Raw genomic sequence first — 22445 nt, 5'->3', positions numbered from 1 at the left:
AAATTGGGAAAAATCGGTTTAGATATAGATAAGGTAAATGGTGCACCAAAGTACCTATATATTTGACATAGCGTACTGAATTGAGCCAAGAATAATGTGTGTAAAATTTCTTGAAAATCGGTTAAAATTTAGGTATAGCTCCCATATATAGATATAGCTCCCATTAACCGATTTAATGTAAATGTTTCACCAAAGTCCCTGTATATCCTTCGATTTGCACGAAATTTGGCATAGCGTTCTGAATTGAGTCTAGAATGGTGTGTATTAAATTTCGTGGAAATCGGTTCAGATTTAGATATAGCTGCCATATATATTTTCGTTCGATTTTAGATAAATAGTGTACCAAAGTCCCTTTATATACTTCGATTTGCATGGAATTTAGCATAGCGTATTGAATTGAGACTAAAATGGTGTGTATTCATTTTCGTGAAAATCGGTTCAGATTTAGATATAGCTGCCATATATATTTTCGTCCGATTTAAGGTAAATAGTGCACCAAAGTCCCTGTATATCCTTCGATTTGCACGAAATTTGGCATAGCGTACTGAATTTAGTGATGTGTGTTAAGTTTTGAGAAAATCGGTTCATATATATTTTCGTCCGCTTTTATGTAAATGGTACACCAAAGTCCCTATATATATTTCGATTTCCATATATATATTTCGAATGGTGTGTATTAAGTTTCGAAATTTGGCATATAAAATAATACGCGTTTAATGTAAATTGTGCACCAAAGAGTTGAGTTTAGAAAGATTTGTGCTAAATTTCATGAAACCCGTTAAGATTTAGATATACCTCCCACATAAATATTCGTCTGATTTTTTGTAAATTTTGCACTAAATAGCCAACCTTTATCCGATACAAATATTTTTGACCAAGTTCGACTTTACTACTTTCCTTAGTGGCTAATATTTTAACCAAGCAATTTAAGTATGGCCAGAAAACGTCCCCAGAAAAATTGTCGGTATATGTCCAGTTTTAGGTATAGACCTCTGAGGTCTGAGGAATTACACCCTGCTTTCATTATTTGTTTTATACAAGGTATATGCTTGTATCGAAGATTTTGACCATCTTTGAGGAGGTACCAGAAGTGATTGCCATATAGACGCAATCTAAGGATTTAATATATTGGATTAACAAATGTTCCAAATGTTGACACAGGTCTCTTTTTTGGATTCAGTATTACAATGTGCAAAGTTTAAATGAAATTGAATATTATTTGTAGGTGAATTTTTTACCCAATGAAAATCCAGAAAATACAATTACTTCCAATTTTATATGAGTAATATTGCCAAAGACGGAATATGCCTAAAATGAAAGGATTTCAAAAAATCCTAATCTGAGTATTGTCAACTATCTTGAAAAGGAGGAATATAGTTCATTTCCCTTTGTTTTATAATTTTATGGAATTTCCCGGTAATTATTAAAAATTGTATTTGTTACACAGTGTAATCAAAGCCTACCATCCATCTTCCCCAGCTTGTTTTCATTTTCTTTACAAATTATTATTATTTATATATTTTATTATTTTTATTTTTTTTTTTGAAAATAACTTTAGCACTTTTCAAGAAATTTAACACCTATTTACAAAACAACTATAAGAACAACAAAAACAAACACTATAATTGTGTTTATATAATTAACAATAACAAATATAAGCTACTGATTTTTACTGCATACAAAGTCAAACAAAAAAAATTTTATTAAAAAAAAAGTCAGACCAAAAAAGAAAAGCGAGCTGTTTCTTCGGCATAATGATGATAATGAATTGTCACAACAACAATAAACACCATGTTTATATCGAGCAAATATTTAAATAAATGACACGTATCTCCGAAAAAACAAAAACAGCAAAGATAAGCAGACTGCAGCATCTGCTGCAGAGATTGAATCAACAACAAAAAAGTTATGAATAAAACAAAAAATCTGAAGCCCTTCAACAGAACAAAAAAGTACAGCATCCTCAAAATATAACTTTGTACGGGAGATAAGACAACGTTGGAATATGTGAATGATTAGAGATGGTGATGATAAGAGGAATGATTATCTACATACGAGGGTATATTGAAATCGGTATGTGTATGTATGAGAGGCACGTGGATGGATCATGCTGCAGATGAATTATATCTGCAGTGTTTGCCCTTTATGATAAAACATCAGCAGTACGAACGAAAACGAAAATAAATGAGGCTATGAGTAACGTAAAGCATTTCCATTCAAGACCCATATTAGGTCCAAGGGATTCTAATTTTCTTTAAGATATTTTTAGAAAAAAACAACATCCATATCAATTTTCAAAATTTGTATCTCTAGGTAGTGTTGAACATGTGAGTATTTTATTTTCACATATAATTATTTTCAAGCGAACTTTGGATCCTCGAAAAATGTTCGCATCTAAGCTATCATATCTGAAAGATCTGTATATCAAACCTCACGCTCATAAAGCTATCATGAAATTTAAAATATAAAATTATATTAGCTTAAAAGATTTATTTTTTTAATTAGGTGTACTAAAACCTAAGTAGTTGTTGTTGTTGTTACAAAAGTACGTTTATAGTAAACATGGCTAAGAGATACTGGTACCAGTCGCATAACAATTGTTAACACCTACCACTGTTATTGCTGCTACTTTTGCCAACCTGTTCAAAATTGTAACAACGATTCATTCATCATCATCATCTCGCCATCAACGTCGTATTTCAATTTGTCATCATTACTTGGTTGCAGAAAAAAATAATGTGTTTTTTTTTCAATAATTATTGTTTTAAAAACCTGTTTGAGATTCATCATCGCCATCTAACGGTTCAACATTCAACTCACAATTCATGGCAAATAATAAATTGCCTGTGAAATTGTTTTGAATGAAAATCATTTTTTTCTTAATTTGCAAATTTTTCCACATTTTAATTGTAACGATTGAATCAGGTTTATATATGCAGTGGTCGGCAAATAGTGTCGTGTTGAAAGTGAGCTGAAATTAGGAAGCCAAAATAATATTGGACCTTAAAAATACTTTTTAAAAATCCACGCCTTGCTTTGGACCTTAAAAAATACTTTTTAAAAAATTCACGCCTTGCTTTGGACCTTAGAAAATTCTTTTTAAAAATCCACGCCTTGCTTTGGAGCTTAAAAAATACTTTTTAAAAATCCACGCCTTGCTTTGGAGCTTAAAAAATACTTTTTAAAAAATTCACGCCTTGCTTTGGACCTTAGAAAATTCTTTTTAAAAATCCACGCCTTGCTTTGGACCTTAAAAAATACTTTTTAAAAAATTCACGCCTTGCTTGGACCTTTAAAAATATCCAAAATAATATTCAAAATCCCAATAGTATACATTAAAACCAGTAAGGAAAGTAGTAAAGTCGGACTGGGCCGACTATATGATACCCTTCACCACTTTGGGTATATTTTACATATGTATCCTAACAGACGACGCGTTTTGTTATAAATCTATATCTGAACCAATTTCAGGGAATCTTGCCAGAGATTAATTTATATAATGGATGTGGATCTTTTCACGAAGCTTATCAACATCATTCTAGACTTAATTCAGTACCCTATACCAAAAATCGTGTAAATCGAAAGATATATAGGGTCTTTGGTGCACCAATTACCTTAAATCGGATGAAAATACATATGGGAGCTATATCTAAATCTGAACCGATTTTCACGAAACTGGGCAGACATCATTCTCGATTTTATTCATAACTCTGTGCCAAATTTTGTGCACATCAAAAGAATTCCAGGGAATTTAGTGGACTATTTACCTATAATCGGGCGAAGCTATATATGGGAGCTATATCTAAATCTGAACCGATTTTTCCCAATTTCAATAGGTTTCGTCCTTGGGCCAAACAAATGAGCTGTGCCAAATTTCATCCAATTCGGATCATAAATGAGACCTGTACTTTGTTTACAATTTAACACCAACAGACGGACGGACATGCATAAATCGACTTAGAAAGTGATTCTATGCATATTATCAAAAGGAAACATGGGTCTATCTCGATTATTTTTGCCTGTTACAAACATATGCACAAAGACATAATATCATGTACCACAGTGTTCGAATCAAGGATAATATATTCACATGAGGGATTTTTTATTTCTGTTTGCTAAAGCAAGTGTATTCTGCTCTTTATATGTGTATGTATGTAAATATTCAATACGATGAAAAAAGATAATTTCAAGGACATTATTAAGGCAAATGAAAAAAAAGAGCAAATTTCAATGTAATTTCAGTTTTCCCCAAGTGCTACTTTAAATCATCGCTTTCAAGGTATACCTTCGTTTGGGTGAATTAAATGTTTGCCGTTTAGTCTATTTTTAAGTGGAAGGACAATGACGTCATCGTGTCTAAGGGTAAAAATTGTAAACTATTCACCGTGACATGATTGCTGCTGGGCTGACTGGCTAATAGCTGGCGGTATTGGTTGGTATGACCTTCAGTCAGTTTTTTTTTAATCAGTAGTTACGTTTTACTACTTTTCGCCTTGCTTTCTTTTAAATCAAACTAAAAAAAAAACAGACCCTAACTAAGTGATGACGTTCAGAATAGTATCAACTTTTGCTTTTGTAATAGTTTTTCGTCAACGTTTTGTTGTTGTTGTTGTTGATTTGTATTTTTTTTTATTAATTAAATTTTACAGTGATATGTCACGAATCGACGGAAACTGTAATTTATTTCATGTGATAAGCAATTTAATGTCATCATCAGTAGTTACCCTGCAGCGGGCAGAATGAATAAAAGAAATATAAAGAAAAACGAATTAAGGAAAATCTTAATGTTTTCCCATTCCCTGGTGATTTTCTTTGTCCATTCATTTGATATATTTTAATATACAATTTTTCTTTTTTTTTATTATTGTCATGACCAAAGTCAATAGAAATTCTTTGAGTCATTTAAGGAGCTTCAACTAAAAAAAAATCCTCCCAAAGTTATCGTTGAGGTAATTTGTAAATTATATGAAAAATTAAATAAAAGATCTGCAATATAATGTAATTGTTTAAATGAAAGGGAAACAGAAAAAGGTTTTTATGTTGCCAATAAAGACTGTTATTCGTGTGTCTTCTTTGTTTGAATTATTGGATTAACTGTAACGTTTTTGTAATAAAAATCCAGTATTATTTTGTGTGTAATCACAATCCAGACATTCCCTCAACAATTTATTGGTAATGATTAAAATGTCATTAACTTCGTCACTCAGACATTTAAATAAATACAGATTAATTGACTGCTGCAGGCTGGCTGTCCGAATAATGAGGCTAATGAACTGGAGATGCCATTTATAAATACTAGACAAATTGCAGCAGTTAACCTATAAATGTTTCATTAAATATTGAAAATTTTGTTTGTTTTGAAATTATTGGCCATAATAATCACATCTTTGACGTCAAAAAAATCATCGATGGATATAAAATAAAATTGAAAGATGTTTCGCAATTCGCACTCCTATTAACATTGAAATAAAACAACTCGAGTTGGGTCGCTGCGGAACGTACTATCTGAAATGAACTATTCCGTAAAAGGAACGATCGGAACTAAGTCCGGTCCTTTCATTCGTTAAGTTCATTTTACTTCAATTGTTCTTTTTTGCTTTCGTTCACCTAGTTCTTCCGAAAATATATATGGAAGCTATATCCAAATATGAACCGATTTCACACAGGTTAGGTTATACTAATTTCAGTACGTTTTGTTCCTATCGGCCATATATTGGTTCCTTGGTGCGTCAATTACATAAAATCAATCTATAATATAAGGGAACTATATCTAAATCCCAACCGATTTTCACAAAACTTGACACACATTATTCTGTACTAAAATCAGTACGCTATGCTAAATTTCGTGCAAATCGAAAGATATATAGGGACTTTGGTGCACCATTTTCATGAAACCGGACGGAACTATTTATGGGAGCTATATCTAAATCTGAACCGATTTTCAGAAAACTTAACACACATCATTCTAGACCTTATTCATTACGATGTGCCAAATTTCGTGCAAATCGAAAGATATATGTGGCCTTGGTGCACTTTTTACATTAAATCGGTCGAAAATATATATGAGAGCTATATCTAAATCTGAAACGATTTTCACAAAAGATGGCAGACCTCTCTGTAGGCTCAATGCAGTACGCCATGCTAAATTTCTTGCAAATCGAAAGATACATAGGGACTTTTATGCACCATTTACATGAAATCGGACGAAACTATATATGGGAGCTATATCTAAATCTGGGCCGATTTTCTCGAAACTTGGCAGACATCACTCTAGGCCCAATATAGTACGTTATGCCGAATTCGGTGGAAATCGAATAGGGTCTTTGTCCGATCCGATTTTTCCCAATTTCAATAGGGTTCGTCCTTGGGTTAAAGAAATGAGCTGTGCCGAAGACCTTCAGCGAACGTAAGAGGTACCTTAATATGGGGGCTATGTCAAAATATTGTTTAATATTTAAAAAATTCTGCTAAGTCCTATTTTATCCTTCGAAATGTCAAAATCCCTTCATATAGTCATATCTCTAGGAAAATGAAGCTAGAGCCATGTACATATTTAAAGTTGGAGGAAAACGTTCCTCCTCAGTTGGACTAATTAAAAGCATAGATTAAATATATCCATCATAGATATTTTTTGGCTCCAAGAACCCGGAATGTCAAATTACAGGCCATTCTGCTACAGAAAATTAATGCCGATTAATTAATCGGGAAATTCCATTAGATGAAATTATGATAGATGGTCAAAAATAGAAGAATCGTGTATCAGCATTTTGAAAGTTAACCCTTTCAGTGTTTTTGTCGAATATATTCGATATTTAAAATTACTCTCTTTCTTTGCTATTTTTCGATTAACCTATGTACCATTACAATTGATGTTTGTGTTTTTGTTGAAAAACTGACAAAACTGTCAGAGGGTTAAAATAAAAATTGATTTTTTTTCTAAAATCTGTGCCTTTATATGATTTTAATTACCAAAATTTTAGATTTTTATTCCCATAAAATTTTTTTTTGACACTGAAAGGGTTAACGTGGGGAGGTAACCTTAAAAGGCGTGGCAATATATCCTATTTTCAAGACATTTGAAAATATTCGATTACAATTTCTCAAAATCCTTGCATTTTAGGTTTATGGAGTTTTTGGAAATATCTCTGAATGGGAGAAATCGGTATATATATAATATACAGTGGCACACACATGAAGGGTCATCAAAGACAAAATTATTCTACAATGAATTTTAACCCCCCTATAATAGTTTATAGGACTACCCGATAATTATGAAAAAAATAAATAAATTTTTTGATCCCTGTTAATGATCTACGTTCAATTGAGCTTAGCTTTGTAAATATTAATCCAGTCACCTCACATCATAAATACTTACAAATGCTAATCTTCAGGATATAATTTATTTACCTTTAATACATTTTTCCAAAATACTTCGAAAGATGTTACCCAGAAAAAAAATCCTGTATGTGGGCAAGACGTGTTTTAGCTAAAATACCTAAACGAAAATCAATAATAATTGAATTCTTTATGACCGCCACAAGAAGGAGGAGGAGGTGGAGCCACAGTAGAAGGAGACATTAATTTAATACAATTTTGCTATCATTCCAGTTGATGTGTGCTAAGGAATTTCATGCTCATACCCAAGGCACACATACATCCCTATATACACACAATCAATTGATTTATACCACCTTTGCCACCAATACACCTACACCACCACCCCCTCTTAATGTAGTTGAATGTTCACCTTTAGTGAATACAAAAAAGCGGAGGCGGAAATGGTGTCTTGGTGTCTATGTGCCATTCACAGCAGTCGGGCCCAGAGGGTGTTTTGAGAAAAAGAAATAAAAACTAGGAAAAACAACAAAAAACAATAATAAAACCACAACATGCCATGCTTCGGGTTATTACCGAGACTTGTGTCTCTATGAATTGTTTTGATGTTGTTGTTTTTGTTTTTTTAGTGTAAACACGAACCGAATTTTTTGAGTCTCTACATGATTTCGTTGATGACTCTGACTGACTATGAGTCAGGGGTAGTTTTACTATTACTATTCAAAACAAGTGCATAGAGAGTGGCAAAAAATGTTGAGGGGCAGTCAGCTGAAGTGAGACACGTAGGAGCAGGTTAATCATAACAATGTTGTCAATTTGGTGATTTTTTGTAAGTAGGGTTTAATTTTGAAATTGTTAATTTATTTATTTGGATTATTATTTTTTTTATTTATCTTTTTTTCTTTTCTCAGAGCAACATCTGCGCAATTTTTAATGGCTCTCGTGGTTTTTTTAAATATCTTAGTTCTATCCTCAAATTTTTGTGGAGATGCGTTATCAGAAGAATATTTGCGTTAAGCCTAGCTTAAGTCCGGTTACGGATGGTTTTGAAATTTATAACATAAGTAGTCCCAAGGGCCTTTCAGCAAAAATGGACTACTTCGATGAGGGTATTATGTCTTTGTGCATATGTTTGTAACAGGCAAAAATAATCGAGATGGTTCCTTTTGAGAATATGCATAGAATCACTTTCTGATATACATGTCCCTCCGTCCGTCTGTCCATGTTAAATTGTAAACAAAGTACAGGTTTCATTTATGATCCGAATTGGATGAAATTTGGCACAGCTCATTTGTTTGACCCAAGGTTCAGATTTAGATATAGCTTCCATATATATTTTCTCCGATTTAAGGTAAAGTCCCTATATATCATTCGATTTGCACGAAATTTGGCATAGAGTACTGAATTGCGTCTATAATGGAGTGTGCTAAGTTTCATAAAAATCGGTTCAGATTTAGATAAAGCTCCCATATATATTTTCCGATTTTAGGTAATTGGTGCACCAAAGTCCCTGGAAATCCTTTCATTTGCACGAATTTTGGCATATCGTACTGAATTAAGTCTAGATTTAGCTCCCATATAGATAGATTTAGATATAGCTCCCATATATATATATATATATATCCGATTATAAGTAATTGGTGCAAATCTCTGAAAATCATTCAATTTGCACGAAATTTGTCATAGCGTACTGAATTAAGTGTCTAGAATGACGTGTGTTAAGTTTCGTGATTTGTCCCATTTTATGTAATTGGTGCACCAAAGTCCCTATATATGTCTTTCGATTTGCACGAATTTTGGTATAGGGTACTGAATTAAGTCTAGAATGATGTTGCTAAGCTTCGTGAAAAGATCCATAGCTAGGCCAGTTGACACAACGTTTTGAAGTAATATAAATTAGTCTCTGGCATGTTTCCCTGAAATCGGTTCAGATATAGATATATAACAAACACGCGATGTCTGTTAGGATACATATGTAGAATATACCCAAATTGGTGAAGGGTATCATATAGTCGGCCCAGTCCGACTTTACTACTTTCCTTACTGGTTGTATTCGGTATTCAACCGCGTTAAGATGGAGGGATTCTTCGAACTATGTCCCGGGGTTTTTTTTACCCTCCACCTGAGTGATGAGTGAATATATATATATATGGTATAGATTCCTATAGTTCCCATACATAGACTGTTGCTAGAATAAAATATGCCTTGGTAAAAATGTTCATTATGAGTCTATATTTCGATATGGTTCCTATGTAGAGATACTGCATCATTTAAAGTCGCTTTTGAAGGTTATAGTCCATTTTTTTCCAACCAAAGTGGATGAAAGTTAGCATATCAGATTATCAGAGGGCAATATACCTTATCAGAGAAAATTTACAACACAGGTCCTCGCATAAATATTTGACAGTGAAATTTTTAAGATAGCTACCATGTTGATGATGCTGGAATTTATAAAAAATTAGTTCTAATATCATGTATGAATATCCAGTTGTTTAATATAATTTTCATCAACTGCTGTTGAAAATATCATAAGACATTAAAGTACACGCCCATTTTTTCGAAATGCCCATGAAATGTTTTCTGTTTTATTGAGGCGCCTTATAAATTAGAAATGTTCGTATCATGTTTATGATATTTACGTGATTTAGCAAAAAGCCGATTATTTTAGCGTATATTTTGTTTATCAAAATTTAAGATGCGGTAATAAAGTCATATCTTATGTTATAGTTGGTATTATGTTCATCATAAATACCATCTGCAGTGATCAGATTTTTTTTTGAGAATGGAAAATACAATAGGTGTTATAACAAAAGCGTGTGGGTAATAATGGGGAATAATAAACTGTATGTAGTCAATTTAGTGTTTCAAATGATAAGGAGGATTTTTGCGAAACTTTACATTATACAATGATGGCGCTGATCAAATTGAATCAATATAATTGTTGTTAGCTCTGAATGTAATCTGCAGATGTCTGATTAATTTCTGATTATTTTTTTTTAATAATTAGTACGTAGTAGTAGTAGGCGTGGTTAAACGAGCATCAAAGAATCAAGATGAAATCAATTGTTATCGACGAAAACATTCATTTCATTCGCCACTTTGGTTGTAAAAATCAGCTACGACCTTAAAAATATCTAAAAGACGGCGGGGTCATTATATGGAGGCTGCGAAACAGTTCGAAATAAATAATTCATTTAGTTCCATAGTTAATTTCTGTTCAATCATTCATCGGTACACGTCAGGAATTTCGATCTATGAACGGTAAAATTTAGATGTATAATTGTATCAAAGGAAACTAGGTGAACCACTAAAGCAAAAGGAACTAGATGAACAAAAGAACCGGATCAATTAACGATCTACTTATGGTGGAATTGTTCCTTGCTGGAACTAACCAGCTCTAGCCAAATTACAACCACTTAGGTTACAAAATATCCCTAGGATCCTCAAAATAATTAAAATATGGCCGGAACTTTATATAGACAATCATTTAACCCGCTTGCAATCCGATGTGTCAAACTACAACCACGTATTTGGTAATCTACAAAGAGGACTTAAAAATCACCTGGCTGGGGTTTTTCTGTTGTCAAATTAACATACAAAACGTGGCAGGGCCTTCAAATAGATGGGATTTTCAAAGGCTATTTCGTGGCATGATACAATTATGATGTCAACTATACCTGAAGGTAATTTTTTCGGGAAGATAATTATACCCTACACAACTATGTTGTCAGGGTATTATAGCTTTGTGCAGCCCAAAGAGTTTGTAACGCCGCGAAATATTGGTCCTAGACCCACCATTAAGTATACCGTTCGTCTTATCTCGACTAGCTGAGTCGATTTAGACATGTGTGTTCGTCCGTCAGGTTGTCCATTATAATTTGTAAACACGATACAGACCACAGTTATGGGCCAATCTTCACGATATTTTGCATGTAGCAAGAGTTTTGGCCAATGAAGACCCCTATTGTTTTTGGTAAAGATCGGTTAATATTTAGAGGATGATATGGACCAAATATTTAATTTTTGTCGGTTTTTCAGGTCGCTCTAGAGGCCGCAAATATGACCCGAACATCGCGAAATTTTACATGGAGAAGAGGATTGAGCCGGAGAATACGCATGCCTGCTTTGATAAAGATCGGTCATTATTTAGCGGGTCAAATGGACTCTGACTTTTGTGTGAAAAATGACAAAATTTGTATTCTATGGCGTATATATTTACTCGTGAAGTATATAGACCCGCGAAGTTGATAGTGTATTCAAGAGGAATGGTTGACCTTCAAAATGACTCCAATTACATTGTATGTATGTACGTACTCGGATGTGGGAGTTACACACAAAATTTACAGGTGCTTGTGTATTCAGATATTATTTAATAACCCATTACCTCATTAGAGGCCGGGAATATAGCGATGATCCCTTTACAATATTCCATGAAGTTCCAATTATGGTCAAAGATAACGCCTATAATTTTCGATGATGATCTGATTAAAATTTTGGGATGAAGTGGACCAAAAACTTAACTTTTTGTGTGTTTTATAGCGATAGCCCTCGATTTTCGGTATATTAAAGATATTGGAAAATGTTTCAACTGAACTGATAGTATTTTTTTTATCTATTGAAAACAATTCATATAATAAATAAAATTTTTAGTCGATTTTACATTAGTTGGTAAAAGTGGAAAATCGGTTTTGAACAGGTTTTGACAAAATCGAATAGTCGATTTTTTAGTGAAAGGCAACAATCTAAAAGTCGAATCTTTTTGGTCAGACGCAAAAATCGGAAGGTCTAAAAGCCGACTTTTGCGATCAGACTATGTATCCCTACACCTAGTTCGTTGATCGATCATAGGAAATGAAGTCTCCGTTTTAAATTCTTGACATACTGTTTATAAAAGCTTTATAAAAACGGTCCCAATCTCTGTTAGCATTGAAAACAAATTATTTATGAAAAAAACGCATCATTAGCCATACTTCTTTAGCTCTCTAGCTGCTTCCTTAAAAAGCAAAAGTAGTTCATACGGCACGAGTTATGTATTAATAAATGTAATTATGTGGCAACATATGTAAGTACATACTATATAATTTCAATGTAGGTATGTCGGTCGTTTGGTCGATTCATAAAAACACATATACATAATTTTAAATACGCACACACACACACTCACAACACTTCAAACACTGACCTTTCTTCTGGCGTCTCTATGGGCTCCTCGGGCATAATATCACCGCCTATCGTTGTTGGATCCTGTGAGGGTATTGTACCCAATTCTATCGATGTCATACCTTCAACCATTGTCATAATCTTCGGTTCACTTTTGTTGGGGGGTTCGGACAATTTTACCACCAGAGTGACGGTAATGATTACAGTTGTTGTTGTAGCCTTTGCGGTGGATTTAAAGGATATTAGCTATTTGTTGTTGTTGTTGTTACACTGTCGCTTTTCGTTTGTGCAAAGCAAAGGACTTTGTTGGGGGTTTTTGGAGGTTGTATAGCAAGTTGTGTGTGTATTAGGTGGTTGGATGGATGTGTGTGTGGAGGGTCTTGGTTTGGTGGGTCTGGGTCGGTGCTTTGTTTTTGCTGCAAGTTCCCGTATTGATTTTTTTCTAGGCTCCTTTGTTCGTTCAGGAGGATATGCTTAGATAAGTATTGATTTTAGCTTTTTTTATATCTTTTTCAAAATTAACTTGGCTGCCTTGGTTTCTAAGTACAACTTGTTTATTAAATTGTTATTAATTTATTTTGCACTTTTTTGTGTTTTATTTGATTTTCTTTCTTTTCAAATAATTACGTCAAAATGTGAACTATTTGTATAATATTATGTACATATATATGGATGTATATATATAAATATGTATAAGTAGTTTTATGGGGAGCCGTTTAATTTTGGTATCGCTTGGATTTCGAAATGGATATTCGCCGTTTGTGTTTTTTGGTTGCGGCGTCGTTCGTGCGATTTTTTGTTGCTCTTTTTTTATTTTTTGTTAAAAATTCAACTCAACTACACTTGTTTTTACAATCTTTAATTTTCAATTATTGATTTCAATCTGCGTATAGAGGAGGTATATACAAAATAATTTAGCGGCTTGTCGATTTATTACAAATTTTTGTATTTTATTCTATTTTTTCATTTGTTTTATTACAACCGCTGTTCTTCTCTCTCTCGTTTGTGTGGTATACGCGAACACACAAAAATTTTGTAATACTCTTTGTTTTCTTTTATTATTTTTTGTTTTATTTTTTTCAATTTGTTTTTGTTTTCTTTCTTTTATTCTTCTTGTTGCTCTGTTTTCTTATGAAATTCAATTTGGTAGCGGCGGTATTTCTTTCAAACTTTCTGTCGGTCGGTCGTCGAGTATCTTTTATTTTTTGGTTCAGAAAAAAGCAACCGTTGTCAGACGTAGCGTTTCATCAACTGAATCCAGAGTAGCATCTGTTCACTCTAAGAAACTTATGAAAATGCGTTGTTGTGTTTGGGTTTGTATTCGTTCGTTTAGCACTGGCTGGGCTGGACGGACAGTCCATCAGCGCGCACTCACTTCTGCTTGTGCTCGCTCTCCCAGTGGTCTTCATCATCTCATCAAAGATACTTTTTGTTGTGTGTTTGGGCGCCATGCTCAGTGAATCAAATAAATGTCGGGTATTACTCAGGGAGTATGCATAGAAGTGTTGCCATACGATTTGGGGAATGTATTTTACGACCAAAATAATTATGAATAATTGGAAAAAAGTCTAATATTTCGTGATAGTATTTTTTAAAGAACTATAAAAAAATCACACAATTTTCCAAATATTTTTGAAGATTTATTCTCTTTTACTCGAAATTTTTATATACAGTATGTCAACAATGAGTTTACACATGAATAATTATTAAAAATTTTCAACTGCAGAAGTTCCAACTCTAATTATATTACATATGATATTTATCATAATTGTATGCTGGCATTAATACAGTTGGAGTCGACCAAATTAAAATTTAGTACAAAAAAAAAAAAAAAACAGTACAAGAGTGCAGAGGAGTGGATACTTAGCTTTTATAGAAACTACGATGGACGGACAACAATATTTAGACATTAAAAAAAACATTTGTTATTTTATATTTTATAAGGATAATGATCCTCAGTATAATTCACATATAGCGCGGATGTGGCTTATTTAAAGGGTTGCCCATATTCGACGGACCAATGTTTTTTTTTTAATCAAAGAAAAAAATAAAAATTTGGCGGTTGGTAATGTTAATCATTTAATTTGTTCCAAGTAGATTTGTTTACATCATTTTTTTAATATGATATCTCTCAAATGGCCGCCTCTGGCGTTGATGACGTATTGTGCCCTTTTTGCTGCATTTTCCATAGTTTTTGTCAACATTTCGGCCGGAATAGCGGCTATTTCTTCACGAATGTTGTCCTTGAGCTCTTCTTCGGTCCTTGGCTTGTTAACGTAAACCTTTGACTTCAAATATCCCCACAAGAAGAAGTCAGGCGGCGTCAAATCGGGCGAACGCGGTGGCCAGTCCAAATCAACACTTTTCGACATCAAACGGCCCGGAAACAAATTCTTCAGAAAATCGATTGTTATGCGACTTGTGTGCGGTGGAGTGCCGTCTTGTTGAAACCAGTACTGCCTCATACGCTTTCGACGAATAATTGGCATCACAAAATTGGTCATCATGTCGCGATAACGCTCCTGATTGATGGTAACAGAATGGCCATTTTCATTTTGGAAGAAAAATGGCCCAATGACCGTTTTCGCACCAACGCCGCACCAAACTGTAACTTTTTCGTCATGAAGAGGCACTTCTTGAAGAGGCGCACTTCTCACATATTTTTATGTTTTAAAAGCACGTTGAGTTTTCACAATTGACTTCTTCTGTTGAATGTAAATTTCATGGTAAAAATCTGCTTGGACTGACGCTTCAAACGCGGTATGTCATTAAGCGATTTGACATCTCTGTCAAAAATTATGGCATTGCCAGATGGGTCCGTCGAATATGGGCAACCCGTATAACTTTGGCAAAGTTTTGGATACGACAGCCCAAAGTTCCGACATTAATCATACAGAAAATTTGTGGGTCTATTTTGAAAAGTATTTATGAAGAAAATCGAAAGTCGACCTCGAAAAGTCGACTTTGTGACTTTTTCAAAGATCAAGAGTAGATTTCGACTTATAGATTTTCAGTACAAAAAGTCGATTAGTCGAAAGTCGATTTACTTATACCTAATTGCAACTCCAGTCGTTGCTGAACGATATAGTTGAAAGGAAAAATTACGCCAAATTATCAATCGGGAATAGGTCCTCCACTTTATCTGGTTAATTTTTCATCCACTCGTACATGTTTCCTTTCGTTCTTTTTCAGTTGGACCCACTAGCTCATATAGTTACATTAGTTAGTTATTAGTTATTTTCAGAGAGATCCACATTAGACCCGAAAATTTTGAGCTTTAATTATAGCCTCAGCCTTATGGGAAATGAGAATACGGTGAAAATGTGCTTCATCGAAATATTGGTTTTAGACCCCATATTTTTTGGACCAAATCCGTTTTAGATAGTTTGGAGTCAATTTACAAATGTACATTGAGAGAAAGTAACCAATTTCATCCAAACTTTGTACATCTTAATACTTCTTCCAAACTTAGTTTAAGTTCGATGATGGGGAATATCGGTCCACCCCTTCTGGTACCTCCCCCACAAAATGGTCAAAGTTAATGTTATAATATCATGCCAATGCACTATCTTATTTGAATCAATCTTTGTACAACCTATTATCATTACTACCCCTAGATTAAGTAGGAAGATGGGCCGCATTGATCCACTCCTTCTGGTACTTCCCCCTCAAAGGGTTATTAATTTCTTCTGATAGGTGTTTGAATATATTGTTATTTTTTTAATTTTTAAGGAACATTTTAATTTTAATAAATCAAATCCCATTCTAATTACATTCTGGCTTCGCAGATTTTGGGTATTTTTTCAGAAAAAAACGATATAAAATATAATGGCATCACTGTCAGTGACTAAGTAACCAACTCATGTATAAGTAAATTCTCTCTTTCTCATTCATTGCTGTTACCATTTTTGTTGTTGCTGCTGCTAGTATTGTTGTCACCGCTAAATATTTAATGACTGTCAGACAGGCATATTAAACAGTACTAAGCGGTTGTTGTTATTGTCATAGCCGCATAACAGAGAGTACACAACAAACGCGGCTTGATTTCATTACAGAGTTTTATAGAAAGAGTGAGAGAGAGTTGGAGAGGGAAAGGTCATCACACATGACATATTTCGGCATTTCTATTGTTTTCTCTGAGTTTATCACACGCTCAGGGTGGGGCGAATTTCAACTCTTCTTCTGCTTTTCTCCGGTAGTAGTTTATTGAATTTGCATGTGGAGAGAGAGAGAGAACCGAGTGAGAGAGCGAATATGAATGATAACGTGAGTAATTCCATTAAGAAGATATCAGTGTTGGGCAAAATTAAATTGAGAGCAAGTGTGTGCGAGCGTAACTGAGAATTCACCATTAAAAACGACTGACGTAAAGAGAAAAAAAGAGAAAATGTGTTTACCATTCAGTTACGGTAGCGTATATGGGTAAGCATGCCTGGAAGATATTGAATTTGTGTATTCAAGATTTCCTTCTTCTTTCTTTATTAAATAAATACAACGCAGTTTTAAACTTCCTTTGTTCATGTTTAGGGAACATTTCATTGAATGGATATATGGGACATTCCATCTTAAAATTAAAGAAACTGAAAAATTATGGTCGCTATTATTATTATTAATAATTCATAAAATGCTGATCCACATGTTATATTATGGGAAATATGTGTTAAGTTAGACGACCGTATTGTCTGATCATGGCAACGGCTTTATTTTTTTCTCCTTCCCAGTGGTCTGATGATGTTCTTATACCTTTTTTAGTGACACCGATTAAGCGACATTTCGCTTATAATGATTATGGCGTATAGCGACCAATTTTCTCGGTCTATTGACCCTTCTTTTTAAACGATTTCAACGGCAGTTAAAAATCCAAAAAATATTTTCGAATCCCATATTTTATCCAAATTCTGCATAAAAAACTGAATGGCTGTAATCTGGCATTTCAGATTATCATATCAATGATATACCTGGGCCCCATATTTATCCATAATAATATTTTCTTATGGAATTCCTTACATACAAGTTATTTATAATAACAGTGTACTAGGATCATAGGTTGGGCGCCATATATAATGAATGGCTATAATTTGGTACTTCTGATTATCATATCGATGATATATTAGACTCCAGTTATTTTCATAATAATTTTTCTTTATGGAATTCTTTACATACAAATTATTAATAAAAATAAAAGCCGTTGCCATGATCAGACAATAAGGTCGTCTAACTTAACACATATTTCCCATAATATAACATGTGGATCAGCATTTTATGAATTTGTAGGTGGAGTTGTTGGAAAAAGTAGATCAATATGGGCTATTTATCAAACCGTTAATAGAGGACTGAATAGTATCCAAGGGTCCGATCCGACTTTAGTTAAAGTGTTTTTGACAGCTCCTACACAGAAAGCTGCCTTTGGTATTGACAGAAGAATTTTTTAACTGAAATGTTATTATAATCGGATGATTTTTAACCTGCAAAACTATTGTCTGGAAAATATAAACACTATATTTAAATATATGTATATGGAAATACCCATATATGATAACAACAATGCATACACTTTGATGCAGTGTTATACATTTTAATATATTTTTTTCAGATAAAAACAATAAGAGCACGACATCTCATTTTTCCAAATCATTTCATTTTACTCTAAACGCATTTTAACAAATTTAAATATTATTTTTCTCTTAATATTAAAAATAAAAAAACTGCATCTCTTATTCCAATTATATATCGTGATTCAATTTAATTTTATTTAATTTTTTGTTTGATATCCGCTAAAAATTTAAGGCCTCACATGAAAATGCGTCAATTCAATACAATACGTTTTCTTAATTTTGTTTACACAATGTTTTTCTCCTGATTTCTGTGGCATCAACACAAAAAGTGATTGGCCTGATTTTATTCCTCCTTCAGATGTAGTTGTTTCGCGAATGGATGTGGAGGACGGAAGGTGATTGATTTTGCTACTATGTCATTCAACCATTTGCCATTGGAAATGTATTTGTATTGAGATGACGCACCACCAATTTGATTTCAATGAATTAAGCATATGGTTGCAAAAAAAGTGGAAATTGCGTCTTGAAAACTGTAGCAATTGGTCTTTATAATTTTGTAAGGGAAATATAATATTTTCAAGTACAAGGAATTATAAAAACCTCTCTATTTAGCGTCCATAAAATTGTTATGTAGAGGTTAAGTCAAATCATGGATCGCATTGACATCCCCTTACGAGAAGTTGTGGTACTCATTGACCACCCCAAATTCTCTATTTTATCGAAAAAAATATTCTTTTAGATTCTGGAAGTAGTGGACCAATACATGATATATCAGGATATAAAGTAGGTTCGGTAACTGGGGAAATAGGATGTAAAATTTTTAGAAAAACTGCGTGGAGGAACCCGGAATTGGTTTTTAAGAAACATATACAAATTTTAAAATTTTTACCATTTATGGGCAGAGGAGTTATATTTTCTATCTTCGAAAGTGATTTATGCCTTAAAGAAAAATTACAATGTGCGAAGTTTTTATCAAATCGGTTACTCCTTTTGGGAGATATTTTGAGACCCAACCAGATGGACTTTCATAACTATACAAAAAATGTCCTGAAACGAATTTGGTACAAATATACTAGGGATCTTAAACTCGTAGTTCGATGAGGCATATGTTTGTCGGTATAAGTTGAGGGTATACCAATAAAAAATAATGTTAAAAACCAAATGAACGTCAGGGGCTAATTTTTGAAACAAATTTTATCCAAAGAAACATGGGGACCTATATTTCGATAAGGCACATTCTTGCACATTGCATGGCGCCCGATTTAGACCCTAATGCAATCAAATTGAAATGGAAGAGGGAAATTGCAAAGCAAAATATATTTATTTAATATGGCGCCTAACGTACAACACAGTAATACAATTGTGATTATTCTGAATAACATTTATGTAAAGAATTCCATAAAGAAAATATATATGGAGCCGATTTATATAATCGACTCTGAAAAGTTAAATTACAGCCGTTCATTAAATATGGCGGCCGATTAGCAACCAAATGAAATTATTATTCAAAGCAAAGTGGAAATTTTCAATGCATTGCGTTTATATAATATGGCGCCCAACGTGGGGTCACTGTAGATTACTCTGTATAACTCGTATGTAAGGAATTCCGTAAAAAAATATTATGAAAAAAAAACACTGGAGTCCAATATATCATCGATATGATAGCCAGAAGTTTCAAATTATGGTCATTCATTAAACATGGCGCCCGATTTGAATACCAAATGAAATTAAAATTCGGAGCCGATTTATATAATCGATTCTGAAAAGTAAAATTACAACCGTTCATTAAATATGGCGGCCGATTAGCAACCAAATGAAATTATTATTCGAAGCAAAGTGGAAATTTTCAATGCATTGCGTTTAAATAATATGGCGCCCAACGTGGGGTCACTGTATACATTATTCTCTCTGTATAACTCGTATGTAAGGAATTCCGTAAAAAAGCACTGGAGTCCAATATATCATCGATATGATAGCCGGAAGTGTCAAATTATGGTCATTCATAAAACATGGCGCCCGATTTAAATTCCAAATGAAATTAAAATTCGATTGGAAGTGGAAAATCTACATGAGAATTGCGTATATTTAATGTGGCACCCAATGAAGGGTCAGGATATCCGCTTTTATCGATAATCATAATCTGAAATATAAAATTACAACCATTCATTCAATTTGGCGCCCGATTTGGACTCCAAATGAAATTCAAATGGAAGTGGGAAACCTAAATGGTAGTGGCGTTTATTTAATATGGCGGCCAACGTAGGGCTATTATAAATATATTCTATTATTCTGAATAATTTGTATCTAAGCAATTCCGTAAAGAGAACATGATTGTGGAGAATTAAGGGTATATTAACGAAATGAAATTCATTAAATATGGCGCCCGATTTGGACCCCAAATGAAATAAAAATTCGAATGGAATTTGGCAATTTTAATGTAAATTATGTTTATAAAATATGGCGCCCAAAATAGGGTCACAGTATAACTTGTATGTAAGGAATTCCAAAAAGAGGACATAATTATGGAAAAATATGGGCTCCGGTCATGTCATCGATATCATAATACCAAATTACAGCCATTCATTAAATATGGCGCCCAATTTAGATTTCCTTGAAATTAAAATTCGAATGGAAGTGGACAACTTCAATGGAAATCGCATTTATTTCAAATGGCGCCCAATGTAGAGCCACATTATAATCTATTATTCTTAATAACTTGCATGTAAGGAATTCTTTAAAGAGAATATATTTATGGAAAAATATGGAACCCAGATATATCGAAGATATGATAATCTGAAATGGCAAATTACAAACATGGCGCCCAACGTAGGGTCACAGTATACTCTATTATTCTTAATATCTTGCATGTAAGGAATTCTTTAAAGAGAATATATTAATGGAAAAATATGGAACCCAGATATATCAAAGATATGATAATCTGAAATGCCAAATTACAAACATTTTGGTTTGTAATTTGGCATAAAGTTTCCTCAGAAGGAAACTGTTTACAATTGAAAAATGTAAAAGGTAAATTCTAAGCACCTTTTTTGAAAATGCGACAAAGATCTTCAGTACCAAGTACCTTTTCTCAGTTCCCTTCGCAAAATTAGTTAATTAATAAATTTGGTTCCATAGTTCATTTTAGTTCAATCTCTCAGTTAATTCGGCCAATAAATGGGACGAACTAGGTGAATGGTTGGAACTACAAAGTGGAATAAGGAACTACGTGGGCAAAAAGGAACGACTGAAGCCAAAGGGACTTGAGGAATTTAATAACCGAACCTACAACCGTTCGTTCCTTTTCCGGAATAGTTCCTTTGAACGAGTTCGTTTCGGAAAGATTAGACTCTAGTCTTTAAAAATCTCTTTTATTTACCTTTGATAACACAAAATGATTTTTAGCTTTAAAATACTTCAAATTGGTCGGGATCATTAAACAAGGGCTATGTCAACACATGGACTTACATTGGGAACACCAAATCACAAACAATGGCCTTTTTTGATTGGAAAATTAAGATTTTATATAAAAATATATTAAAAAATCTAGATAAGTTTCTCTCCAAACGTGATCAACCCAAAAACCCCATTAATTTAATTTAAAAAAAAAAACTAGGCAATCCAAAAAAATGTTTGCATTTCACGAAGTAATCAGAACCAAGGTTATTATGGAATTGTGTAAATTATCCCAAATTTATGACATATTCAGGTTAGGTGCATCATCATCGTGTTTGTTTAGATAACTCAACAAAATAACGTTTGTTTGTTGTTTTCTTTGTTGTAACAACAAATATATCCGGGCAGTATCTGAGATTTGTTTTTATTCCCTTAGTTGGTTGGGCACTGAAAGATAATAAATTACCATGGACCACAACTGTTTTCGAGATAAGCACGGTAGATAAAATAACCTGAATTTCCTGCAACAAAAAGAAGAATAACAAAACAAAACCTGACGAAATGTAATTTTTGAGACATAAGAGACAAAGACAGATCAAGGAAATGTCTATCATTTGCTAGAAGCCTCATGGCGAAACCAAGGAATATTATCTCCCACTCTATTGTTTCACATTTTTTTTTTGGAAATTGCACCCACACTACCTTGGTTCTTTCTTTCTTCCTTTCGAAATTCAATTTGTTTTGAAATTTATTTATTTTCGTGGGTCTGACAACGCCATCTCACAATACCAAACCATTTGTTTGTTTATTTTACTAAAATACCGCATTATTTATCTTGAAATACTCGAACGGTACTCAGAACGCCTCGCAATACCTGGGTTTTGACCCAGAGATACAATAGGTGGATAATGGCGTTTTTTCTTTTGTTTATATTTGGCCGACATTGAAATGAATTTGCGATGTTGTGGTGGAGGAGGCGGATGATGCTTCTTCTTCTCCTGG

The 22445-nt window shown here is 33.4% G+C and overlaps 1 protein-coding gene across 3 annotated transcripts in view; it reads right to left on the bottom strand.

The window, feature by feature from the left end:
* The window catches only part of LOC133326700 (protein GDAP2 homolog), a 163004-nt gene that overhangs the window by 8987 nt on the left and 131572 nt on the right, over positions 1-22445 (bottom strand). The window contains exon 1 of one of the 3 annotated variants that reach the window (XM_061535319.1): positions 12518-12751. The exons of the other annotated variants lie outside the window; for them this stretch is intronic. Within the exon in view, the coding sequence (XP_061391303.1) occupies positions 12518-12633 (116 nt within the window). The 5' untranslated portion in view covers positions 12634-12751. Of the gene's footprint in view, positions 1-12517; positions 12752-22445 lie in introns of those variants that run through there. 3 annotated transcript variants of the gene reach the window in all.

This window comes from Musca vetustissima, unplaced genomic scaffold (assembly GCF_032173495.1).
Source record: "Musca vetustissima isolate MV318-11 ecotype Yass unplaced genomic scaffold, APGP_CSIRO_Mvet_v1 utg571, whole genome shotgun sequence".
Classification (NCBI taxonomy): domain Eukaryota; kingdom Metazoa; phylum Arthropoda; class Insecta; order Diptera; family Muscidae; genus Musca; species Musca vetustissima.
Note: the sequence above shows the minus strand (reverse complement) of the source record. Positions and strands in the feature narration are given on the sequence as shown.